General features: G+C 39.5%; 1 protein-coding gene across 9 annotated transcripts in view; it reads right to left on the reverse strand.

Moving 5' to 3' along the window:
• Positions 1–3212: 3212 nt before the first annotated feature.
• Positions 3213–27331, reverse strand: part of FBXL4 (F-box and leucine rich repeat protein 4) — a 109452-nt gene continuing 85333 nt past the window's right edge. For 5 of the 9 annotated variants that reach the window (XM_043510677.1, XM_043510676.1, XM_043510678.1 and 2 more), the window contains 4 exons: positions 19503–19550; positions 15755–15826; positions 13979–14291; positions 3213–5357 (listed from right to left, as the gene is read on the reverse strand). In XM_043510677.1, the coding sequence (XP_043366612.1) occupies positions 5194–5357; positions 13979–14291; positions 15755–15826; positions 19503–19550 (597 nt within the window). In that variant the 3' untranslated portion in view covers positions 3213–5193. The remainder of the gene's footprint in view (positions 5358–13978; positions 14292–15754; positions 15827–19502; positions 19551–27331) is intronic. The other 4 variants (XM_038394670.2, XM_043510682.1, XM_038394671.2 and 1 more) reach the window with 2 other exon arrangements.

The raw sequence follows: 27331 nt of genomic DNA on the forward strand, positions 1-27331 counted from the left end.
AGGAAGGGTGTAGGGTACTCTAAGTCTCCTAAAATATACAGAAGGCATCTTTACCCATTCCTGGCTCCTGAGGAAGGAACAGATTGGGTGAAGGCAAAAGAGGAACTTTTTATGTTCCAGAAGGCCTCCTAGAAGGCAGAGGTCAGCAGGCTGATAGATGGGTTTAGTTGGGATGAAAAAGGAGTTCTCTACTCCCCTCCCCCAAGTGCACCCTTTCCTCCTGTTTTGGTCCTGTGAACCTTACAGTAGTCAGTTTGCCTGCTTAGAGATGGTGGTCGCAACAGAAGAAAGACACTTCTTTGGGACAGGGGATGAGTTCGGGTAATAGACAGAGCAAAAGAAGCTAGCCATGACAGGGACTATGCCAGATCCACAGGTCCTGTGTCACTGTCTGTCTCTCTTTAAAGCTGTTACCACCATGATGATCCATGTAGTAGCAGAGATCTCTTTCACCCATAAGATAGAGACAGACTGGTACAGGGGAACAGAGTGCAAACTACCAAGAAGCGCAGAGCTAGCTGTATTCAAGGAAATGAGGAACAGTTCATTCTAGACTAACAGGTTCCTTCTTGCAGAAATGAGCTTTGTGAAGAGATTCTATATGGTGGTAGGGATGGAATTCTTCTCCCACAAACTGCAAAGTACTAATGGACCTGCTCTACAGCAGCTTCAGGATAGCAGCAGCAAACACAGCTTCTGTTTTTATCCTCCATGGGATGGAAGGTGTTTGACCAGAAGAATCTCATAGTGACAAATCTACTACAGGCCATATCTTCTTCCCCCTAGCTGTAGAGCAATAGGGTAACGACCCTCTCATTCCCCACAAAGTGTAACCACAAAATTTCTTCCCATTTGGTCTTCCACAGCCTTTTCCATGATCAGACCCCACGGTAACAATTATTACAATTTAATAAGATCATACAGCTAACAACTGTGGCTAGCTTTAGAAGTAATTACTGAAATCGTTAAGCTCTTAGGATTCTGATTAAAAAAACACAATGAGGCAAGATTTTATGTAGCTGTTCTCCCTCTCTACACTCCATCTATAAAGAGAAATATCAATTCTGGCAAATAGAAATTTAGACACAAACAAAGATGGGCAAATTAATAGGCTCCCTCTTCACCCTTAGTGACACAATCAATGGGATTTAAATTATTTAAATACAAATTAAAAGCTTAAATTTTATATTTTTCACAGTAGAACAAGATGTCAGCATTTCAGATAAGATATATATTTAAAGAAAAACTAAGTAGCTCAAAACCCTAAGTGTGTTTCAATTAACTTAAGAACCTTAAAAAGGTCAAATGGGTATAACATTTCTTAAAAATTGTAAAATGTATGGCAGAGTTGAGGTGTATCTTTAATGATTTCCACCTCATAAAAGAACATATGATGCACATGCTCTCATGACAACTACCGCAAGTACATAGATGGCTTCAACATATTCAACTCAGTGGTAAAGTTACTGAGGTCCTAAAATCAATCACCTTCCTTATGAAAATGTTTAAAGTATTTAATATGGTATTTGCATGTGCATTAAAATATGAACACTTTTGCATGCTAATATGGAGCTGGATTATATCTGAAACCAAAATTCTCTTAATATCTGGAAAAGAGTAGCAATGAATACACATACCAAAACGACAAACCTTATGTATTAGCAGCAAGCGCTACATTTTATCTTACTTTAGTAGATTTAATATCCTGCAGAAGTGATCAGAATGGTTACCCTTTAAGAGGTGTATACACAGAGTTATTTATGTACTAAAACCCAATAGTCCTGGGGGTCATGGGATCACACATTGTTTTATGCAACTTTACAACTGTTAATGTTTGATTGTAGGGACACACAATTTAAATATTACATCTCTGCTATTGTTATAGTAATCATACGTGTCAAACTGACAGACTAGAAGACAAATATAGTCTTTTCTATGTTTTCCAGTTTGTTTATTTTGAGTATTTTACAGAAGTTTACATCATCACTTGATTGCATGGGTCTTTAACACAGCTGTAAGGTTGGAAATACGTTCTGGAATAGCTATTCATCTTTAAATTAAAACCCTAATTCATTCCAGAGTAGCAGTCATGTAGACAGGCCCTGAAGCACATTGGCACCGTAGCATGGGAAAGTCTGCAAAACTGTTGCCCAGGTTGATCCCGAATTGTGGATAAAGGGGAATTCCAGGTGTTTTCCAGGCCCCAGGTGCAGTGAAATAATGTTTTACAATGGAAATGCTGACAGTGTTAACTATTATGATGCAAGTGTGACAATATAATAGCAATTCCTAGATTGTTCTCAGTAGCTAGCTGGTTGAAAAGCTTTACCAGGCTCTATTCCCAATTTCAATGTTTCAGAAATACTCTAAAATAAAAATCTGCTGAACAACTTTGAATAAGATGATCAGTAATAAAATCCTAAAAGGTAACATCAATTAAAATTGAGATTGTAGCCTATTTTTGCTTCTTTATGGTGTATAAGGAAAGCCTGAAAATGTTTTTTTCACTTTTTACCTTAGAAATATCAGAAATGCCAAGACTGGTATTCCTTCTTTTTGCTGGAAGACTTCTTGGAGATATACAAATTGTGGTTCAGACAGTACCTGAAGAGTAAAGGTATCAAACTGTAAACAAAGATGTCATTTTCCCCAGGTATTTCTCAATTATTTAAGTTAAATACATGTTAGCAAACCCAAAAAGTTTTAAACAAACAGTCTGAAAAAAATCACTTCCCTTTAATTAATTAGGTTCCACTTCATCAGAAAGTATAACATAATCCAATGAGATTGCCAGTCACCGCAGTGTTCCAGACAAACTAAAATTTGAATGTAAGGGACAAGCAGAAATAGGTCCTTTAGACAGAACAGAAACAAAACAAAAATCATACCTTATAGTTCATAATGAAGCAAAAAAGACTGACAACTTCCCCTGAGCCTTTACACGTTATCCTTTAAATGATTCCTATGTGCAGAAGTAAGACTAGACTAATCACCTACTTTAGTACTTTGGAAGGCATAAAATATACTACTACATCTATGCTAAACAAATCTAATTCTATTTACAATTATAAATATAATCCAAGAAGCATTTTTTTTAAATAAAGATAAAAATTCGTATGCACCCTGAGGAGTGAAATTTCACAACAAAAACAATACTTATTTTAAAACATCAATACCTGTCAACACCCATAATTTGAACTTGAGTTCTCCTGTAAATGGGACATAAATGTTTAATTCTCATTTACAATGAATACACTGTAAATACATTACATTAAAATAGGTTTACATTATACATTGGACATTATTCAATACATTGTAAATACATTATATTAAAATAAGTTTAAAGTAAAAAATTTGTTTAAAGAAGGAAGCACTCCCAAAATAAAATGAGATCTTGCACAGAGTGACTCTAGGGCAGACATCTGTCAGTTGAAGAGATGTCTAGACTGAAACATGTCTAAATAGCTTCAGTACCCGAAAGACAAACAGAATGGAGGCACCTAGCTAAAAATCACATGGTGACATCTGTGTGTGAATGACAGACATCTGTGCACTTTTCTTTGGATTTGGGATTTTCTACAAGATTGTGTACAATTTAAATCAGAATGGAGGTTTATAAAAGCAGAAAAATGGTCTTTAGTTGTTTCACGAAATGATTTATAAAACATTGGCATTGGTATGGAGAGTTCAGAAATACTAATTTAGGTCCATAGAGGTCACTGGTTCATTGATGCTTTGAGGCACTTCTCTTCCAGTGGACAGGTATTTACTGCATCAGTTTAAATTTTCTTTGCTGATGATCTTCTGTATAGTGATGGCCTTCTTCCACACAAAATGTTATGCCTATTTTTCCAATGGACAAGAAGAAACATTGTATAGCATCTGCTATAAAGGTGACAATAACGGAGCTGATCCCAAATGAGAGATCATGTCTGGTGGTCTGTGTTCACTAATAGTGTCTAAAGAGACAGGAGTTTTTCATATATGAGTACATAATGTAAATACCAATTCAGAATAGCACTGGTGCCATTATGGAGGAAAGAATGTCTCATTCAGAGAAGTGCAAAAAGTAGAAGAAAACCATTCATCCAATAACATCATCATCTCTCTCCTCTAAAGACTTAACAGCAGCTAAGGGAGTTTAGATTATCAAAGATATTATCTCTTGTGGTGAAAAAAATGCAACCCATCTCAGAATAAATTAGTACATAGCCAAATCACATTGCCTTTGGTTTACAAACTCAACATTTTCATCATGATTTTACTGAACACCAAATATTTGTTTTTAAACCTGATAGTAGGTATGTATCCAACTAAGGAAGAGTTTCTAATACATTATCCTGAGTAACACTATTATTACTTCACATGAAAGGCAGATGTACCACAAGTCAACACACTTTGACATAAAAGAAATTTGAAAAGAAAATTGCTTTTGGGTTTTGTGTGTGTTATCAACTATGACAATAAGTACCTGACACAAATTTTATATCCAGTACAGGAGGAAGCAGGTAATTTTCTTTCTTTTTAGTTTCTGCTATAAACTCATGTGGTCAGTTTTTGTATTTATCTGTTTTGTCATTTAAGCTGGACTGTAAAACATTGCCGCATTTCATCCATTTGAAGGGAAAAAACACCTCTTAGCAGACACATCAGAGTTTTAAAATAGATACCAGTCACTGTCAACAAAAGGAGAGGAAAAAGTGGCTTTTCAGTCTAGTCTGATCTTACACTAGCTTAAACAATTTTCAAACAGCACATTACAGGCCAGATCACAAGGTCTTATGTCACAAACCAAAACTAAAACACTACAACCTATAAGACAGAGACACTCCCATCATTCCTCTATTGCTAAATGTTAAAACTTCACTTTCACCTGGATTTTAATGCATCTTATTGTACACATTTTTTTTAAAAGGGCATCAAGAATATTTTTTTCATCTTCTCTAATTTAGACCACATATGTGGCTATTTAAACACAAAGTGCCATCAGTTAACAAAGGGAAAACAATTACTAGATACAGGAGAATAAGAGCTCCCCACCAAATACATAATATGTACTCATTTCATGAATATAGTTAACATTTTCCCTCTATTTTAAGGACGATTTTTATTTCTTTTTTGAAGAAAAATGTAATCACAAATTCACAGGAAACAACACTATCAAATGAATTCCATACCAGCATACGTAGTGAGTCACTGAGTGAAACTCTTTTTTATGAACACATTAGGAAAGCTGGCATTCAGTTCGAGGACAACTCTATTATCAATTTGTGAACAGAAGGACACATCAAGTAAAGACAGATCCTTACAAGACTCCAGCAATTTTCTTAAAGATGCAGGGCTTACCATCCTTGTCCCTGTTTAAAAACAAAAAAGAAAAGATCACTTAAAAAAGTTAATGCGCATTGAACCTTTGTTAAAACTGCCAGTTTATGTTGTAGCAAGAAATCTTCTACACCTTACTCCTCATTTAAAGTTTATTCACTACATTTATTTTGACTACTTTTCAAATGAAGGGCTCTTTTCAGGGAGTTTTTGCACACTTTTGACCACAGAAAGTCTGTGGGACTGCCATGGCTTAACTTGTGTAGAAAAAAAAATCTACAGTTTTCTTCTTGTTCTGGAAAAACTCCAAGATTTCAATGGCTCTTTTTCTGAGTACTGACGGGAGATTCTGAACCTACATTGCAAAAGCAAGATGGCTTCCCCCCCCCCACAATCTGGATGCCTGGATTCTGTACTCTGACACTACCACTTTCCAATGAGTTCGAAGCAAAAGGTCATGCCAAATCCATGTCTTTACATCATGGCCCCCTTTCACTGACTGTAATATAATGCTGCAACAAATGCATGCTATTAAGAGCCAATCTAATGCTAACTGAAATTAATGGAATTTATTGGCTTTAGTTGGAGCTGGATTCGGATAATAGAGAATATAGATATTAACACACATCAGAATTCTTAAAGAACTGTGAACTTTTCCTACAGACAATGAACTGTAATAGAAATACATTTCTTATGGCTAAAAAAGTAATTTTCGTGAACAAGCTCCAACAGATCACTATTGGATAAAAGATATGACATCTTCTATGTTTTTAACATTACCTGTGCTGTGTACAATTAGGAATGTTTCTCAAAAAATGAAAAATGTTAAAAGGATATGTACAGCACACCTTTTCTCCTCTGTCTCTCATAGAAGGGATATCTTATCATGATATTTACCTTTACAGGTTGGTACAAGATTTTGAGTGGAGGAGGGATTTGAACATGGGATTTTAGTTTGGGCCCTTCTCTATTTACTAGTTTTGTTACTTCGATTAAGTGTCCATTGCTTTGTACAAATGCACAGCAGGTGTCTTAAAAATCTGTCATTTTACTCTGTTGTTCAATTTGTTCCTTGGCAAAATTCTTTGGCACTGGCTCAATAAGATGCCTGAGAGCAATAACTGTTCAGTGGGACAATTTTGTTCCTCAGCTGTAAAATCAGCATTCCCATATATCCGATCCACCTAGCCTGGCACTGTTGGGAAGACCCATGCAGGGTAGTTATCAAGGAGGCAATTCAGGAAAATTCTTGAAGCGCAAAATTCTATGGCAGGGGACACATCAACACACTTCACAAAATGTTTTAAAAGTTTAACTGAAAACATCTGCCTCTATTTAATACATAAAACAACAAAGATACATTAGCAATAATTTTAGAGAGCACATAAGTGAGAAGACAGTTAATGTACAAAGAGCCCTGTGTCCTAAGCAACATATTAGACTTAAGTCATGTAGCAGAGACCCTGGAATTATCTGGCACTGCTCCCACAAATGCTCTCACCTCACTCCCCAGACCACTCCAATTTGCACAGTATTCTGTTATTTATTTTACATTCAATTCAATTTATTCTACACTGCTCTCAAATTTAAATTTGCTGCAAATTTTTGTATTTCAAGTGATCAACTATATGTTGAAGCTGCCTGGGGAAAGCTGAAGCTGAAGAAAGCTGGGTAGGGGACAGTTGGGGCTTCTGGCACACAGGAAGGCATGGGAGGTGTTTTGGTAACTAGGAGGGAGTTGATTATTTTGGCACTAAAGAGGGTATTCAGCTTTTCTTTATCACCCCTTTTTAGTGCAGGGCAAAGTGGCTGTAAATTTTTGGGGAGCAGGGTTTGCCAGGAACCTTTGGTAGTAAATAGTTGCCCCATTGCATCCTGTGTTAGTATCTGACAATACCTACAACAATGAAAAATGAACATACTAATTTGAGGCTTCTGTTAGAACAATTAGCAATGTTGACATTCAAACTGTTGACTGACTTCAGAGTTAACGATGAGATGAAGGAGAGCAGTTCCCATCTCTCAGAGTTATCATTTCAGGTTGCTGGCAGATTCAGGCAGACAACATTGCATTGCTGCGACCGAATGTACCCCTGTATTCACACCCTACACACTACTGTAATAATCTTTATACAAAATTTGCCTTGTGAGGCATCTGAAAACTAATAACTCACTGGTCAAAAATATCATGGTGAAATGTGTGTAGCACCATTTATATGTAAAGTTATGAAATCCTCCCCTATGATGTTCTTATCACGTGTTCAAAACCACACAACCCTGCCAGAGCAGAAGTATCCTGAATAAAGAAATGTGTGTTTACCTAAATTTTCATATAAGTAGTAAACATGGTCCTCGAGATAGCAGGGAGAAGAGATGACAAGAGACAAAGCAAATTTGCATTTCAGCAAACACAGGTGAGAAGAAACAACATGGAGCCTCGGTCTCCACCTCGTTCTCCATGTTGCCTTCTTTACTGTTTGAATAAACTTTGCTTTGACCCTCAGAAGAATCTACTTCAAAGTTAACTGGACTATAAAAGAAAAGGAGAGAAAATCCCTAGCACTCTCTCTCTCTTTCATCTAAGATGACAAAGGAACCAGCCTTTTGACTTTGGGGGAAGATTCTGACCTGAGATTTGGCTAGCCACACACCTGGGAACATGCAGTAAGGATTTTTACCTTGAACCACGTCTAGCTTGTTAAGTTTTAGCTACTAGAAAGCATTTTAACATTTTTTTTGGCAATGATTTATGACCCTATACTTGTGCTCACTTGAAACCTATATCTTTGTAGTTAAATAAACTTGTTTTTTTTAAATCTGAACTAATCCAGTGTTGTGTTTCAGCTGAACTGTTTGGTAACACCAGTGAAAGTAGCAAACTGTTGAATATTGATCCTTTATAGGGGCAACAGACTTTTAATATCTGAACTGCCTAGGAAAGGGCTGGACAGTGCAGAACACACATTTTTGGGAAAATCTGGGACAGGGAGCGTGTTGGGGTCATACTGCAAGTAGTTACCCAAGTCGGTAGAAGCCAGAGCGTGACTGGAGTGTTTCTGATAGGTTACTGGGGTCAGAGTAGCTGGACTAGGGCTGCAGCTATTCACTGACACTCAGGGTGTGACCAGCATGCTGTCTGGCTGTTTGTGAGTGGTCCAGGTTGGGAGCTATAACAGAAAAGCATTGTGATGCACTCAAGGTTGTGGGGCAGGTGCTGCCACAACCCCTCACTGGTCTGCATTGCACGCCAGAATATGACAATTGCTCAGCATATGGTTCACATTCTGGAGGCTATCTTCATAACTAAAAGGCCTAGAGCAGGAATTGGCAACCTTTGGCACGCGGCACACCAGAGACAGCTCCTGGCAGGCCGGGCCGGTTTGTTTACCTGCCGTGTCCGCAGGTTTGGCCCATAGTAGCTCCCTCTGGCTGTGGTTCACCGTCCCAGGCCAATGGGGGTTGCAGGAAGGGCGGCCAGCACATCCCTCAGCCTGTGCCACTTCCCGCAGCCCCCATTGGCCTAGAGCGGCGAACCGCGGCCAGTGGGAGCTGTGATCAGCTGAACATGCGGGCACGGCAGGTAAACAAACCGGTTCGGCCCGCCAGAGGATTTCCCTGACGGACCGCGTGCCAAAGGTTGCTGATCCCTGGACTAGTGGCTTCAGGCTAGAACCTAGCTGCACTAAGACAAGAACATTTTAGCTCAAATGCTTACATAGCCAATCATAGTAGGATCATCCTTGTACAGGGGGATCCTCCAGTGGCGTAAAGCTGGTGCGATGGTTCCTACACCATCTATCCCCTGCAGCTGGTAGGGAAAGGGGATGTGTCTCAGGCTTTCCTGTGTCCCTGTGATCTCTGTCTCCCATAATGGTCCCTTTGTGCTGCTCTTATACTGGGGAAACAGCCCCAGCACACAGCTTGCTGAGGAAGCACAATGGTGGCTAAAACTTAACTTTATACCACCACCTCCTCCCAAGTTGCACTGAGAATTACTAGACCACAGATAAGGATCATGGCCTTAATATTGTTTTTAATGGGAATTTATTTTCTGGAGCACATTATGCACCGATTTAAAACATAATCTGCAGTTAAGCAGCAATTTACATGGTCACATAATTGCATGATACATGTGGCCCTGCATGTAAAGAACAAAACTGCAGGACCCAGCAACTGAAAACAGCATCCAATTTGGACAAGATATTAATTTTATAATACTTAGTAAATGAATGAATCAAACTGGTTGCAGCCAGCAAATCTTCTCAAAAGAGGCTTCATTTTTGTCTGTCCATAAAGCCACCATGGAGTTAATGCTCTAATTGGAACAGGAGGAGTTTTTCCTGCTGAGTTTACAGGCTTTAACAATATCAGAATGAAACCAAGTCAATGCTGCCAACTCTTGTGAACCTATTGAGAAATGTCGTTTTGGTCTCTGCTTAGACAGTCTCACAATAATGTGAAAGCTGCAGCTTCCCACAATTGTGGGGGAGTGAGTGAGATATTTTCCTTACACAATGCCCAGATTTCCACTGCTGTCTCACAAATACCTGTGTAATTCACTGGCAATGTGTGTGCTGTGACTCTTTGTATTAGCTAGTCCACAGAAGACAACCACATGCTTTCTACTATCAGCTACTCTTATAGATGAAATAGAAGAGGTCTGTGGTGTGGATCTGAAGGTTTTGGATACAAAACTTGCAGATGATCCGGATAAGAATGAAAAAAAAACTACACATAGATATATAAAAGTTAGTGTAAAGACCCTGAAGTAATTGTTGGAATGATTTTATATTGCAAAACATTGAATTTAGAAGTTAATTTGGATGTTGTGCTATTATGTGTTTTAATGTTGCATTTTGATTATTTGGTTTTGCTTAATGGGAGGTTTTCCCTTTAAAAATAAGGTCTGTGGTTGAGACTAAGAGCAATGTGTGGGAGATCTTGCTTGTGTGTCAGAGAGGAGGACTCTACTTTAGGTAAGCACCCAAAAGCTCAGAACTGGACTTAAACATATCTTTCCAGAAAACAAGCTTCATTCATGAAGGTGTTAACTTTAGCACTTACGAGCATTGCTAGTGTGCTGTGGAGCCTTCACTTGTAAGTCATCAGCGTGAACCCAACCCAGTTCAGCAGAGAATAAAAATTTTCCCATCTAATGGTAGCCATATATGAGATAAATTTAATGAGTCTCAGTTTTGTTTCCCATGTCACAAATTCACCACTATGGTTTACATTAGAATGTAAACTCTTCAGTGCAGAAACTGTTGTTTACTATGTGTATGTATAGTGTCTAGCACAATGAAGTCCCAATCTCAGTTGGGGGTCTCCAGTGAGATCTCCCGTAGTGAGACAAAAACTACCTTACTATATGTTCATTAGAGTTGGTAACACTGTTAAATTGCCACACACATTGGGAGTGTGCAAGGAAATTTCAGAAATTAGGCCCCAAAACACAGTCTGATCATAAAAAAGAAAACTCATTAAAAAAAAAGTCTGACTCATTATTTTTGAGCTGCCATCGTGTTATATGATTTAAGGTCCTTGCTGCTGCTGGGAGTGGGAGTACTGGACCAAGGAAACAACCAGATTTTCAGTAATGCCTACAACAGAAGGGACTTGTTCACTGGTTTGACACAGAGAGCTGATGCAGTGTACTTGGGAAGTGTTGAGGCATCTCCTGCCAGGTTAGGTAACTAGGCTCCAAGACTCTCCTAGCAAGTTGTCTCCATAACAACTGCCATGAATAGGCTACCATAATAGTTTCAGGATAGGTAGATTGGATATAGTAGTAACTCCACATGTGGTCTCACCATGAAAGGTCTTCTATAATATATGCTATAATATAATCTGATTTGTTAACAGCAGTAAGTGCTCAGGAGCTTAGTTCCTTTCTGTTCACTGTTCAGATATTATTTTGCATGTAAGCGTCAACAAGTGAATTCAAATATTAAGAGAGAATGTGGCAACAAACCTTCATTGCTGGCAAAGAGGAGAAACAGCCTGCAGACATTATACATGGTAAATAACCAAAGTATTCTTTGCTCGGCCTTTCTGTTCTAGTGAAAAGGTCAGATCGATTTGTGGGCAGAAACAATGCCATCATAATAGATAAGCTTGAGAGTGGGTGGCCAAAAGAACGTATATTTTTATAAAATGCTTTATTCAGTAAGCCTCTTGGAAATCTGGTTTGTATGACCAGGAAAAATGCCTTCTTTAATCTAGCTGCAAAACAGATTAATTTAAAACAGACTGACATTTCACTCCATATTCTTTATGGAAATATGCTTATAATATGGATTTGAGATATACTCTATGCAAGGTAGGTTATACTTTATGCAAGGTGGGTTTTGTATGGTATCATTGGAAAGGTTATAATTACTGAATGTGATTATCCAATTTGTATGCCTGTATAATTTCTGTATCTGAAGTTAGGAATATTGACTATGTATCTGTATTTCAGCTATGCTACTTTGGGTAATGCCCACTGCTAACACTTCAGGTACAACAATGGAAAAGCCAGACAGGGCGCATGGCCCATCAGCAAGGACAATGGACTGTGAAAACACTCCTGTGGACACTCCACTGACCTGTCGATGCTGTGATACTACAGAGTCAGGTGGTCTTGTCACCCGATACTAAATATTACCTGGGAATTCTTGCAACTTTCCACTGGAAGGGGAGGGTGTGTGTGTCAAGTTTGGGAAACAAAGGATTCCCGCCTTATGTAAATTCTATTTAAGGATGTGGAGGAAGGCAAAGCGGGTTCCTCTTCTCCATGGTCTGTCTGCCCAAGAAGAAAGACTGCTAAAGCCACCTGAAGGGAAGGTGGGTGTGGAGGGGAGCTGGGGAGTCCAGACTGAGACAGGGGTGCAGTCTGAAAAGAAATATAACTAACTCTGAACCACAGAAACCTTTCAACCTGCCTAAAACAACATTTAGGGTAAGAAATTACATTTTGTTTCTTAAGTATATTGATCTTAGCTTGTGGACTTTGGTTTATTTGCTCAGTGATCTGCTTTGTTCTGTCTGTTATCTCTTATATTCCCTTAAAATTCATCTTTTGTAGTTAAAAAGCTTATTTCTTGTTTATAATGTAATCCAGTTTATGTAATATCTAACTGGGGGGGAGAGGCAAGAAGTTGTGCATATCTCCCTCCACATGAAGGGAGGGGGTGAATTTCATAAAACGTTTGGGTTTGTATCCCTAAAAAGGAGTGGGCACCAGAGTCTTGGAGCAAGCTCCTAAGGCTGAATCTTTTCAGAGCGGATCTCTGTCTCTTTGTGCAGCTGGGTGTGGCCCTGCCTATGTGTTTGGCTGGAAGAGGCTTGTACGCCTAACCCAGCAAGGCCAGGTAAAGAGGATCCAGACTGGCAGAATAAGCTGACTCAGTAGCATCCTAAGGGAAGCAACCCGTCACACAGACTACAAAGCACATACAAGTTTAGGTTTTGATCAATTTGTTCTGGGAAGAGTGAACTTTCACCTGTTTTCCTTTCATCCTAATGCTGGTTGGATGTTGGCCATAGGTCAACAGCATGAAATCATGTTATATGGTATTTATGTATGAGCTATAAAGGGGTGTTTAACAATTAGAAGCCACGTTGTAAATTTTCTTGCACACGCGAAGCCCAATCCTGTGAGATTATGATAGCTCACCATTATGATAGCTAACCACCTACTGAAGGCAATGTGAATGGAGGATTCTCAGCCTCTTGCACAATCAATTTTAAAACTTGTTCTTCTCATGACTCATATTGAATTAATTTAATTGCTTCCTTTTAGGCTTCTATCTTCCTCTTTCAACTAAACCCATGAAAATATTCATCAAATGTACAAGAACCGAAAGAAAATCTTGGCTCATGACCTTGTGTGCAGTCTTTCACCATTTTAAATAATGAAACCACGTGTTGCAGTCTAACAGGATTAATGTAACGTTTTGTAGAGATTGTTTTCCCTTCACAAATTCCTCATTCAAGAGTCTAAAGCATATTTTACTTCAGATTTCAAAAGGTACTACCATCTGTAAGAGCTAGAAAGGGCTAGAAATTTAAGCTTTGCAAAAAGTTCTTTTTTTTTCCTTTCTGCATCAGTGGAAAACACAAGTAAATTACATTGTAAAGTACTTTTTAACTTTAAAAGAGATATTATCTTCTAGTAAAAGTGACAAAATGGAGAATATTATTCTATTCTGCCTGATGTGTATTCTGCAAGAAAAGTCTGCTTATTTGATCAAAAGACTCACACTTTATAAATACAGTATATCATACTCCATACAAATACCATAAAAGGAAAAAAAAGTGTAGGAAAACCAGCAACGGTAACCAAAAGGATTTTTTCAGCCAAACAAGCTTTAAGAATTTGTAACTCTTAAAAGCCCTAATAAAAAAGACCAACTTATTAGAATACTAAATTATTCTATTACTACCTTTATGAAACTGCTTGCCAAACTAAGTTAGACATATGGCTGAGTAAGTCAAAATGGGACCTTAGAGCAATTTAATAATTTTTAATTTTATTGTATTGGGACTTATTTTTTTAAAGAATATCTAAGATCTGGAACTAAGTCTTATTTTATGCAATATCTAGTCCTCGCTTCCTACCAGGATACCACATATGAAAAAACAATAATGCAATTATCATGTGTTTCCTTACCCAGTATGTCCAACTGCCGAAGATGAGTACAGTTAGCAGCAAGTTCTTCAATGTCCGTGTCACACACAGACCTGTTGGCTGTAAGAAAGAGCTTTTGCAAGTTTGGGAGCTTATGCGCAAGGTTTGTGAAGCAGCCAGTACTGCTTTGTAGTGTAGGGCACCAACCAAGATCAAGCTCCTCCAAGAGGGGACATCCCGAAGCCAGTTCTGCTATTCCATTTTCAGTAATGTTTTTACATCTCCACAAATCCAGAGTACGCAGTTTTTTGCACTTTGCTCCCATCATACTTGCTATCAGGTCATAGTCTTCAATCTGTGAAGAAAACAAACACCATTTCTTATATATTGTTATTCCCAGTTATACCCAAGCAGCTTTGTTTGCTAATACATCTATTGATCTATCTTCAGTGTTTTTCATTTCTAAGGAATTTGGAGAGGAATTCATCCCCACATTGGACAGGTCTCATTCTGCTTTTTAAAAAAAGACAATGGCAAGGTAAATTTTCCATCAGTTTTTAAACTTTTTTTGTTTTTAAATTTACACACTGAATAAGAAAGACCAATTAAAATCTATAACTAAAACTGATTTTCTTCCCAACATTTTTTTTTGCATTGCTAGCGCAATTTTTGTAAGAGCTGTTTTTCCCCCTAAAGGGTAATTAAGTTTCATTGACAGTGGTCTGTCCTGCTTATATAAAGGGGCAATTGAAGGAATAACAACAGCGCTATTGGTGGTTTAACAACACTTAATAAAATAAACAGTGCTCATACATCTGCATATGGACAGAAGAATAAGTCTCATCCCTTTTCAAGGTTGAACAAAGGCTGAACCTGGATCTAGCCTTCAGGGAAGCACTGCCAGTCCCCACTATAAGAAAAGCAGTACTTGTGGCACCTTAGAGACTAACAAATTTATTAGAGCATAAGCTTTCGTGAGCTACAGCTCACTTCATCGGATGCACGGCTGCTACTCTGAAACCAGTCCCCACTATGGAAGTTAAGGGGAATGAAGAAGTGAGCCATTGTATGGCCAGTATAACCCACTATCAAAGGAGTGATAGGAAGTCTAGACTGTTGGAAGAGCTAGTTGGTAATGCTCCCTCCAGTTTCTCCTAAGCCAACTGGGGGAAGTCTATCCAGCTCTTCCTTTGTCTTTTGCTTCCTGATTGGGTGGAGAAGCCCATCAAGTCGCATATTAAGTACTCTGCTGTATTTATAGCCACAGAGAGCTGTAAAATAAGGCCCCCTCTATGTCTGCCTCTGGCATTCAGGTACAACATTGTTTAGGAAGGAACTCTCCATCAGCAATTCCTTTTTTTTTTTTTTTTTTTTTAAATAAAGTTACAAAAAACCCATAGCCCTGGGAAGCCTGTGACTAAAAATATCTCCATTCAAACTAACTCATTCTGTATACACAGAGATTTATTACTGTAGGGTTGTTCATGAGTGTCAGGCTTCCAAGAATGTATATTTGTTTTAAATAAAAATGAACATTAAACATTAATTTTGGAAACATACGAAGAACTGCATTCACTTTACAAACAGTCAGGGGTGGGGAGATGGTGAGCTAAATTTTAGGCCTACAAAACTGGCCAGTGTCCCTATAAACACACACACACATTCACTTTTGCCCTATAGGAATAGAGGCTAATGTTAGATAAGCAAATGAAGTAAACTATCTTTTAATACTTTTGTAAACAAAGAAAAGTAAGTTCAGTCTCAGTCATCTCTCTCTCTCTCACACACACACACACACACACGACTTCAATTACTTACCATGACACAGCTACCAAGGCTGAGGTGCTGAAGCTCTGAACAGAAGTTCAGAATGCTGAGCAGTGCTGTTTGCTGCCATTGGGGACAACATCAGTGGCAAATATGGAAAGTGAATCAAAGAGAAGAGGTCAATTAGACATTAAAGGCTGTCACCACTTTCCCTGAAATACAGCTCAAAACCTAGGTTACAGACACTACAAATGCCATTTAATGAGTCCCTAAGCACTCTAACCATTGATTGACTCTAAGCCAAGGTAATCATTACAAACCTTTATGTAAGTCACTTTGGATGAAATTTTGCATGCCCTAAAGATACCTATATTCCCATGACCTATCAGTTCATTTCCCACAGGAGAGCTGTTGGAAAGTGTGCTAAGTTCAAACAACAAGCAAGGCCAAACCAAAAACACTAGGGACAGGTGACATTGTAGAAGAACAGCAGCAGCTCTGACATTCTCTGATCAGCTACAGCCTGATGGACCTGCCAATAGTCACACAAGATCAGGATTGAACTGCGGACTTTAATGTCAAAGGATTCTCTGTGCTGACAAGGGTACTGACAACCATTGAGCACCTGTCACTAGCAACACGCAGACTGAAATGAATATAAGGTTTACTTTACAGTCATGTTTCTGCCATTTTAACATGGCCATTCTGTTCAGAATACTGCCACACAATTAAAAGAATCTGAAATTATATTAGAATCAGGTGCACCTTGTAGAATGTTTATATGCTTAAATATTCAGTTTTATTTCCATAAGACAAGGTGAGGTTACGTGTTTTCATGAAAATCTGTGCTACTAAAAAAATAAAACCACTCTGCTATAATGAAAAGGCAAAAGAAAGCAAAATTATCATCCATTTGTGGATAAACAGAACTACAAATAAATGTGAGCTACATTTAAAACATTTTAATCACCCTTTAAAGATATGATAATTTGTATTCTGTAATCTCTGAAATCTATGAGAGTTCATAAACAGGAATAAATATCACAACATACTGACAACATAATATTTGGAAATCTACAGTATTTGTAATAGTTCTTCACTGAGGAAAATAAAAAGCTGAATATAAAAGACAAAACAACTTGTTAATTAGAAGTGCTAAAGGAGAACTAGTCTACTATCTGTGTATGTATACTAGTAATTTATATAAAATTAGTCTAATTTATTTTCTGCACTAAACTTTTAGAAGAAAAATGTCTGTATTCTTGTCCATCTTTCCTCCCAGTTAAGTGTTAGGGCTTAGGAAGGGACATGTGCATCCTGGAGATGAATGCATGGCTGCACAGATGGTGTTGATGGGAAAGCATTAGAAGCCTCAATTATGAGATACTGTTCTGGGAAGATGGTCTGCTGGGAAGAGATGGGGCCCACCTGACCAAGAAGGGGAAGAGCATCTTCACACACCGACTCACCAACCTAGTGAGGACAGCTTTAAACTAGGTTCAGTGGGGGCAGGTGAGTAAGTAAAAACAAAAGACAACTTTAAAAGAGGGTTAGATGTTGGGGAGGGGCAGGAGGTACAGAAAATTAAAATAGGGTCATAGGAGCAACAAGATGGAAATCAGTGAGGGAATCTGCTCAACATCTTAGATGTCTACACCCAAATGCAAGCAGTATGGGTAATAAACAGGAAGAACTGGAAGTATTTGTCATAATTTAGTTTATGTACTAAGGCATCACTGAGACTTGGTATGTGTATAAACACACACACACACACACTCGTTCTGAGGTCCAGAAGGAGCTGACCAGTTGAGAGTCTCTGGGTAAAGATAAAAGGAATAAAAAAATATGGGTAACCTCATTGTAGGGGTCTACTATTGACTACTAAATCAGATTAATGAAAATAACTATTTAAAAAAGGACCTCTGAGCAGATGTAATAGCATGAAAGCTTATGCTCAAATAAATTTGTTAGTCTCTAAGGTGCCACAAGTACTCTCCTGTTCTTTTTGAGCATCTAAAAGGCAATCTTCGTAGAAAGACTGTATAAAGAACAAGTTGATAGGGGCTCAAAAGGAAGTCCTTTTAACCTAGTTACTACTATGTTGATGTCTCAAGGAGGGAGTTCCCAGAGAGGGGAAAAACACATGAATGAAGCCTTTAAAAGATCTAGCAACTTCAGAAAGGGAAAATATGATATGATTCTGAATAGGAGGAGGATGTACTGATACTGCTGCTAAATATACCCTTAGGGATCTGATGGATAATCCCAAATGTTTTAGTGCTAGCAAATAATCCAAAATAGCAGTAACAGGGGACTCCAAGGTGATGTCATGCTGCACAAGCAGAAAACCTCTTCCATTTTGCTGTATAGATCAGTCTAGTAGAGTTTTTTCTGCTATACTAAGATGTTCTGGACTTTAGCTGAACAATTTCTTTCACTGGCAGTCAGAAAGCCAGCATCCAAGCTGTCAGATGTAAAGATGCAGGATATTGGTTTAAGATCTGATCTTCATTTTGCAAAATCACATAGGGAAGTAGAGGTAATGTAATTGGAGAACCATCTGACCCAAATTGGGGCTTCCATAATCATTAAAGCTGAATCTTGCCTGAGTTCCCTCAGAAACCTTGATATTAATAGAAAGGGTGGGAAGATATATACGATCCCTGGTGTCCATAAGATGAGGAAGGCATCTGACAGACCGCCTAGGCTCAAACCACTTCTAGAACAGAACACTTGGCATTTCTTATTCTGGTTTGTGGCAAATAAGTCTATTTCTACACATCCTTACCTGTGAAGATGTTTTTCAGAATTGAGTCTTTGACAGTCCATTCATGGCTGTCTGGAAATTGTCTGCTGAGGTTATCTGCTAGGGCATTTTGTAAGTCTGGAAGATGCAGAGCCATGGGTGTGATTTGATGATGAATGCACAAGACCCACAGGTGAATGACTTCTTGGCAGAGAGGGGGTAACCCTGCTCCTCTCTGTTTGCTGACCTACTACACTGCAGTTGTATTGTCCATCACCACTGGGATCATGGATCCCTGTAGCAAGGACAGAAATGCCTTACCATGTAGATAGCTCTGAGCTCTAGGGTTTTAGTGGAGATGAACTTCCTGAGAGGACCATAGGCCCTGAGTATGAAGGTGACCTGAATGAGCGCCACATCCCTGAGCGGAGGCATCTATCACCAGTATTTTGTTAGGCGGAGGTGCAGCAAAAGGTATTCTGTTGCACACATAAAATGGGTTCTTCCACTACTGTAATGAAGAGAGGACTTCTTGTTGGACCTTTACCCCCATGTACATCTGGTGCTTGTTTAGTAGGTATACTAATTGCAACCATTCTTGAATCGAGTGTTGCATGCTGTGTGACAGTTGCAGAAGGCCATGTGTCAAGGTTCCTTCCCCACTCTGAACTCTAGGGTACAGATGTGGGGATCTGCATGAAAGACCCCCTAAACTTATTCTTACCAGCTTATTCTTAGGTTAAAAACTTCCCCAAAGTACAAACTTTGCCTTGTCCTTGAACCCTATGCTGCCACCACCAAGCATGTTAAGCAAGGAACAGGGAAAGAGCCCACTTGGAGACGTCTTCCGCCAAAATATCCTCCCAAGCCCTAAATCTCCTTTCCTAGGGAAGGCTTGATAAAAATCCTCACCAATTTGTACAGGTGAACACAGACCCAAACCCTTGGATCTTAAGAACAATGAAAAAGCAATCAGGTTCTTAAAAAAAGAATTTTAATTAAAGAAAAGATAAAAGAATCACCTCTGTAAAATCAGGATGGTAAATATCTTACAGGGTAATCAGATTCAAAACATAGAGAATCAATCCCTCTAGGCAAAACCTTAAATTACAAAAAGACACAAAAACAGGAATATACATTCCATTCAGCCCAGCATATTTTACCAGCCATTAAACAAAAGGAAATCTAACGCATTTCTAGCTAGATTACTTACTAACTTAGACAGGTTTCAGAGTAGCAGCCGTGTTAGTCTGTATTCGCAAAAAGAAAAGGAGGACTTGTGGCACCTTAGAGACTAACAAATTTATTAGAGCATAAGCTTTCGTGAGCTACAGCTCACTTTTTTCCGATGAAGTGAGCTGTAGCTCACGAAAGCTTATGCTCTAATAAATTTGCTAGTCTCTAAGGTGCCACAAGTACTCCTTTTCTTTTTACTAACTTAGAGTTTCTGAGACTGCATTCCTGATCTGTTCCCAGCAAAAGCATCACACAGATAGACAGACCTTTGTTCCCCCGCTCCAGCTTTGAAAGTACCTTGTGTCCTCATTGGTCATTTTGGTCAGGTGCCAGCACGGTTATCTTAGCTTATTAACCCTTTACAGGTGAAAGGGTTTTGCCTCTGGCCAGGAGGGATTTTATAGCACTGTATACAGAAAGGTGGTTACCTTCCCTTTATTTTTATGACACCATGTGACCCAGGAGTCTAAGACATGTTCATATACATAGCTTTGGGTGAGCTTGCAGAAAATCATGGAGGCTCACTATGGAGCAGACCCTCTCCTGTGGTAGGTAAGCTCTTGTTGAGATTGACTAACACAGCTCCTTTGAATTCTATACTTGGAGTCAGCAACAGTTGGATTTTCCTTTGCTGATCTTGAGTCCCAGTGTGGTAAAAAGCTCCCTGATCAAGTTGAAGTTGGTTGCCTGTTTGGGTGATCTTCCTCAGATAAGCCAATTGTTGAGGTATCAGTATACCTGGGCCCCTTGATTCCTAATATGAGCTGCCACAACTGCCAAGCATTTGGGAAATACCCTTGGTGCTGTGGAAAAAACAAAAGGGCAGGACTGGTCATGAGGCATCCCTATTCAGAATGTGAAGCATTTCCTGTGGGCCAGATGAACAAATGTGAAAGTAGACATTTTGCTGGTTAAGAGCTGCAAACCAGTCTTGTGGATCCAGTAAGGGACTTATGGATGACCAGATTTACCATCGGGAATTTGAAGTGACAGTTAGTCTGTTAGGATGTCTCCAATGTATAGATTCTGAAATGGATCTGATTAGCATACAACCTGCTGCCGTGAGATAGCCACAGAATTAGCAACAGAAGAGGCAGAGGACCTTCTGTGCTGGAACCTCTGTTTCTTCCACGGTTCTGATGTTCTCTGAGGGTTGTAATAATAAGAGGTAGAGAGCATCCGTCTGCTGGAGCTTTGAGGGCTGGCCTAAATCCTTGTTGAGGCTGATATGTATATGCTCAGTGATTGGAGGGTGGCTCTCGGGTCCTTGAATGAATTAAAGGCTTTGTCAGTTGGTACATTAAACAGTTTGTAACTTTCAAATGGGAGGTCCTCGATGGTTAGTTGGACTTCCCAAAGTATTCCAGAAGATTGGAGCCATTGCAATGGAAGTGGTCATATCAGAAGATATGATAAATGAAGGGGAGGTAGCTACCTTTTATGGACACCCAGCCAGCCAGTTAGTTATAAACTCCCTGTTAATAGTTGTTCTCTACTTGCTTTACCTGCAAAGGGTTAAAAAGTCCATAGGTAAAAAGAAGGGAGTGGACACCTGACCAAAAGAGCCAGTGGGAAGGCTAGAACTTTTTAAAATTGAAACAAGACTCCCCTTTTGTCTGTCTGTGTTGTTCTCCCGGAGAGCAGGGTGAAGGACATAAATTTACACCGTGTAGACGTTAAGCACAGGAATTTATTACGTACAGCGCTGATGGAGTGTTACTTGCTTATTAGGCTTAGACACACTGTTAATTAATTGATTACAATGGAATATATGGATTTTCCATGGGCGGGGCAAAGTGATGGGGTAGGCAGTTTTACTTTCCTGGATAGGTTTAGCTGCAAGACATGATAGCACAGTAGCCAATGGTCAAAGGTTACATAATGTTTTTGCCCATGGTTTTAAGTTAACAAATTAACATTTAACTAGTACTTTTATAAATGTATTAGTATAAAATATGTTGAATTTTGATTTGGGGTTCATAGGAATGAAGTAGCTTCTTTGATTGTTTAACGGATACATATTTAGGGGTAAAAGCAAAGAATCAGTGTAAGTATATGGCAATAAAAATTGTTTTTTAAGTTATTTGTGTTTTAGGGTAAACATTGGTTTAAAAAAAAAAAGTTAAAAAAAGCCATGTCTTATACTAACATGCTTAAACCTTTTATAAACTCAAAATTAAATGTGCAAAAAACCCACATTTTCCACCCCCCAAAAAAATAAAACCTAACAAAAACAAGGCTTTTTTGTTTTATTTGCAACTTTAAATAAAACACAATTATTGCCCCCAACATTTGGCATTTTGCTAACCTGGCATATTTTAGCAAAAGCAAGGTTATTTTTGGTTATTTTGCTTTCTCTTAGCTAGTTGTTATTTGCTAGGCCTTTAACCTTTTAACCAAACTCTAAACTTTGGGCCTATACACAAATCCATATACCAGGTTATTACATTAACAATAAATTTTAACCCTTCACAGGGACAGGGCTGGAACTATGCTGTAAAAAGCTTTGAGTCAGGTATGAAAAATCATCAGATCATACCTAGAAACTACTTATTTGAAACCCCAGATATGTAAGTAGATCAGGAAATGTCTAGGAAGACATGATTAGGTTTATCTCTTTTTATTTCTTTATGGCTTGTGGACTCCCCTGTGCTAACCCCCAAATGCTTTTGTTTTGCTTGTAACCATTAAGCTGAACCTCAAGAAAACCATTCTTGATGGTTAATAATAAATTTTACTCTTTTTAAATCTAGTAATAGCCTAAGTTCCAATATATTTTCTTTTTGTTTTTAATAAAATTTACCTTTTTTAAGAACAAGATTGGATTTTTGTGTCCTCAGAGGTTTGTGCACATGTTGTTTAATTAGCTGGTGGCAACAGCTGATTTCCTTTGCTTTTCTTTCTCAGCTCTTCCCAGGCTAGGGGAGGGGGGAAAGAGGGGTAAGGGTTTGAGGGTACCCCACAGGAAGGAATTCCCAAGTGCCCTTCCTGGATTCCCAAAGGGGTTTTTTACACTTGGGTGGTGGCAGAATCTACCCATCCAAGGTCAGAGAAAAGTTGTAACCTTGGGAGTTTAATACCAGCCTGGAGTGGCCAATATTAATTTTTAGAATCCTTGCAGGCCCCCACATTCTACACTCGGAGTGACAGAGTGGGGAATCAGCCTTGACAGAAGTGTTAAAAGCAACCAGCCAAGATGTTGCCACTAACTGCCCTTCAGACACTAAGGAATCTCAGCTGCTCTCTTTCATTCTGAAGCTTCTCTATGATTTGTGATTCCAGTCACATTTCAACACAAGCGTCTGAAAATTTGAAATGCACATCTGGAGGCAAGCTGAATTGTGGACCTTCCTGACAAATAAAATTTCTTCTCTTTGGTATCAGAATTGGAGGCCCTTGACGTTTAGATGTTTCACGCACTGCTGCAACAACCACCAGGGATCCAGGGACTGGGTGGGTATAAAAATACTCAGAGTGCTTGATAACACTTACTGGCTCAGGTCCTTGGGCAGTTCCATTAACTCATTGTTGATAGGCCAACAACCCTACCAGGCATGCAGAATGTCCTGTCATTTGTGGGACTTTTCTTGTGTCACCTCCACTGGAATTTGTGAGGTGTATGTCATGCATTTTAAATCTTAAAATCACCCAGCTGGCTAGAAGAAGCAGGGATCAGTGCCTCAGCAGGAGAGGAGTAAGATATTGTTGCTGTAATCAACTAATCTCATCTCCTGTTGCTGTTTCTCCTCATTGTTATGTTCCTGTTGGTGCTATCTATGGGACTGGGCTAACAGATCCTCTTGAGTAGATTTACGATGTCTTAAAGAAGAGGGAGATCTAACTTGGGTGGGGTTGCAGGGGAGGAAGTTGTCTTAGATTTTTGCATACCCCAAGGAGCCCAAAATGGACAAGATTATATACTATAAGGGTATAGGACTGGATACAAAGAATATTCTGCATGAGATCCTTCAGGTCTGTGTTTGTATGGGCAATCCCTGGATTTTATCACACCAGTAAGGCTCACAAAAGGGAGAGCAAAGGGTATAAATGGGGGACATATCTCCCCTCTATATCAGGAACAGTAGAATAAAAAATATTCTTCCTCTAAGCTGGAGGAAACTACACTGTCTGGTGTCTGAAGGTGCTTTCAAATGCCGTTCACAACTTGAACAGAAAAAGTCATCCATGACAGGAGAAATGCGTGGGAAAGCGAGCTGCTGTTGAGACCTTGTAGGGAGCAGAATCGGTGATATTTCCTGCTCTGCCTGGTGGCAAACAGGCCCACTTGGGGAATCCCCCACTTCTGGAAGATCATCCTGATGATCTCTGAGTGAAGGGAACACTTCTGATGAGAAAAGCATGACCTCCTGAGGTGATCCACTAGCATGTTTCAGACTCCGGGGAGATGCAGAGCTTCTAGGTGGATGGCATGCTGGATACAGAAGTACCACAGATGGAGGGCTTCCTGACAGAGGGCTGTTGACCTTGTTCCCCCTGTTGACACAGAATACGGAGGTTGTGTTGTCCGTCAACAACTGTACCACTTAACCAAACAGCTGAGGAAGGAACACTTCAAAAGCCAAACTGATGTTCCTGAGTTCCCTGATGTTGAAGTGTAATGATAGTTCCTCCTGGGACCACAAACCCTGAGTTCCTAGTGCTCTGAGGTGGCCTCCCCAACCCAGGTCGGACATATCTGATACTAGTGATATAGCTGTTAGATAAGTAACTCACAATGTACACAATGGGTAGAGAAGAAAAAAAAACACTGGAAGAAACACTTGCCAAGGTAAGAAGACATTCCAGCACCATCACTGGCAGTAAGAAGGAACTGAAGGGGATAGGTGGGGGCGTCGTCGTTCCTTATACCAATGCATAGGCATGCCACTCCAGAGGGCACCAGAGCCAGTCCCCTACAGATACCACTGAGGGGAAAACTTTCAGCACTGGTGCATGTGGCGAGCACACACACCTAACATGGTATGGAGATGAGCAAGCACTCAAAGAAGAACAAATGTTTCTCTAAAAGAGATTAAATCTGTTTCTCCTTTGTTGGCAGAACTCTATTGGAGATTTTTGTATCTAATCAGATGCTTAAGTGTCTATCGTTTATTATATTTAACTGGAGTTCCAGGTAAAGTACTCTGCTTTATGACATGGGCGCCCCTCTGCATGGCCTATATTTATTTATGCCAAACGCAGATTGATATTAATCACATGAACTTTACATTGTTATAAATGGGACATGCAAGTGCCCAGGACCTCTACAAGGTTTGGCCAGTCTGCTCAGTAGAGTACAAAATTATGTTTTTTCTTCAAGCTTGGCCAAGATGGAGACTTCTCTGCACTGGACATGAAACCACTACAGCCTAGAGATAGGCTAAAGAGACCATGGTTTTGCAAAGGCTTGTCATTCAAGTTTTGATTTGGCAATTCTAAAACTAAAGTTAAGGCTGACTCCAATCCAAGCCTTTTTTTAAATTCCAGGTGCAAATGTTTTCAGATTTGTATTTAGCAGTTCTGTTTTTTTGACCGCCAGTAGTGCAGATTTACTGCTTGGAAACACTACCAATCATAATTTCTTGCAAGGATCAGTGAAGGATTCAAGCGATAATAATTAGATCAGGATGACAATATACAGATCCCAACATTCAGGACAACTGAAGGTGGGGATTTGGTTCAGTTTGTTATATAGATACATATATGGGCCATTTGCAAAATTTGGACCCAGATCTGGATTCAGGTTTCAACCATTACCCGAGTTCAGGGGAGTTTGGATCAGGGGCTTAGTTCAGGCTCATAGTTGGTAAGGATATTAAATTACATCACTAGAACAAACTCTTAATAATGGGTCATTGCCCTGTAGGGCTGAGGACTTACCCACCCATAGCAACTGCTGAGAGCTGATTAACCCTTTTCTGGATGTCACAGGTATTATCTAGTACTTTAAAACTTTCTATAGATCCATAGGATTATAGGAAATATATGATTGGTCAACACTTGCAATGAATTAAATTCAACCTGTACACAGGGCCAGCTCATAGCTAGGGCCCTACCAAATTCTCTGTCCATTTTGGTCAATTTCACAGTCATAGGATTATAAAAAATCATAAATGTCATGATTTCATATATATAAAATCTGAAATTTCTCAGTTTGTAATTGTAGGAGCCCTGACCCAAAAAGGAGTTATGGGAGGGCGTTCACAAGGTTTTTGTAGTGGGGGGAGTTGCGGTACTGCTACCCTCACATCTATGCTGCTGTCGCTGGTGGCACTGTCTTCAGAGCTGGGAAGCTAGAGAACAGTGACTGCTGGTCAGAAGCTCAGCTCTGAAGGCAGAGACAGCAGCAGCAGCAGCGCAGAAGTAAGTATGGCATGGTATGGTATTGCCTCCCTTACTTCTGTGCTGCTGCCTGCAGAGCTGGGCCCTCATTCAGCAGCCACCATGCTCCAGCCACCTAGCTCTGAAGGCAGCAGCGCAGAAGTAAGGATGGCATGGTATGGTGTTGTCACCCTTATTTCTATACAGTTGCTAGTGGGGTGCTGCCTTCAGGGCTGGGCATCCGGCCAACAGCCACCGCTCTCAAGCTGCCCAGCACTGAAGGCAGAGCAGAAGTAAGGATGGCAATACCGTGACCACTAAAATAACCTTGTGACCCCCTGCAATTCCCTTTTGTGTCAGGACCCCCAGTTTGAGAAATGCTGGTCTCCGCCGTGAAATCTGTGTCGTATAGGGTAAAAACACACAAAAGACCATATATCATGGCGGGGGAGACCAGATTTCATAGTCCGTGACACATTTTTCATGCCCGTGAATTTGGTAGGGCCCTATATGCACCATTCAGTCCCACTGAAACCCTATTTTGAGAGCTTAAGTAATGCAAGTAGTGCATGAAACTTATACTGCAGCTGTGCACAAGGGTGTATGTCACTTAGTGTACACAGAGACCTGAACAGATAAAGGAAAAATATGAAGTCTTTGTGGAGTAGTGTTAAAAAGCAATCTCTATCTCCCATTGACGAAACAGATTTGGTACTAAGGCTGCGGCCAGTCCACCCAGATTGGCAGACCAACCCTAGCCAATGCAATCCTTGGTTGTGTAAATGGGAATAATAAGGAGGAGAAGGCAAGTGATTTTACTTCTGCATTTGGCATACAGTTCTTGTGTCCACATTTTAAAAAATATGTTGAAAGATTGGAATGGGTGCAGAAAAGAGCCAAAAAATTATTTGAGGGTTGAGGAAAATGCCTCACAGTGAGAGACTTAAAGAGCTCCATCTGTTTCCAAAAGACTGAGGTTACTTGATTAAAGTATATAAATACCTTCACAGTGAGAAATACTAGGTACTAAAGAGCTCTTTTATCTAGTGGAGAAAAGTATAACAAGAACCAATGGCTAGACTCTAAAGCCAGAAAAATTCAAACTGGAAATTAAGCACAGATCTTTAACTGTGAAAATGATTAACCATTGGAACAAACTGCTTAGAGAAGTGATGGATTCTCCATCTCTTGATGTCTTGGGGCAAGTTTTAATTTTCAAGGATTTAGTCTCACCCATCACAGCTAAGGTCCTGGTACTGGGAATCCCCTAAACTGATATAAAAATCTTAATTTATATATACTTGCTAACAGGCATAAAACTAATA

Source organism: Dermochelys coriacea, chromosome 3 (genome assembly GCF_009764565.3).
Source record: "Dermochelys coriacea isolate rDerCor1 chromosome 3, rDerCor1.pri.v4, whole genome shotgun sequence".
In the NCBI taxonomy this organism is placed as follows: Eukaryota; Metazoa; Chordata; order Testudines; family Dermochelyidae; genus Dermochelys; species Dermochelys coriacea.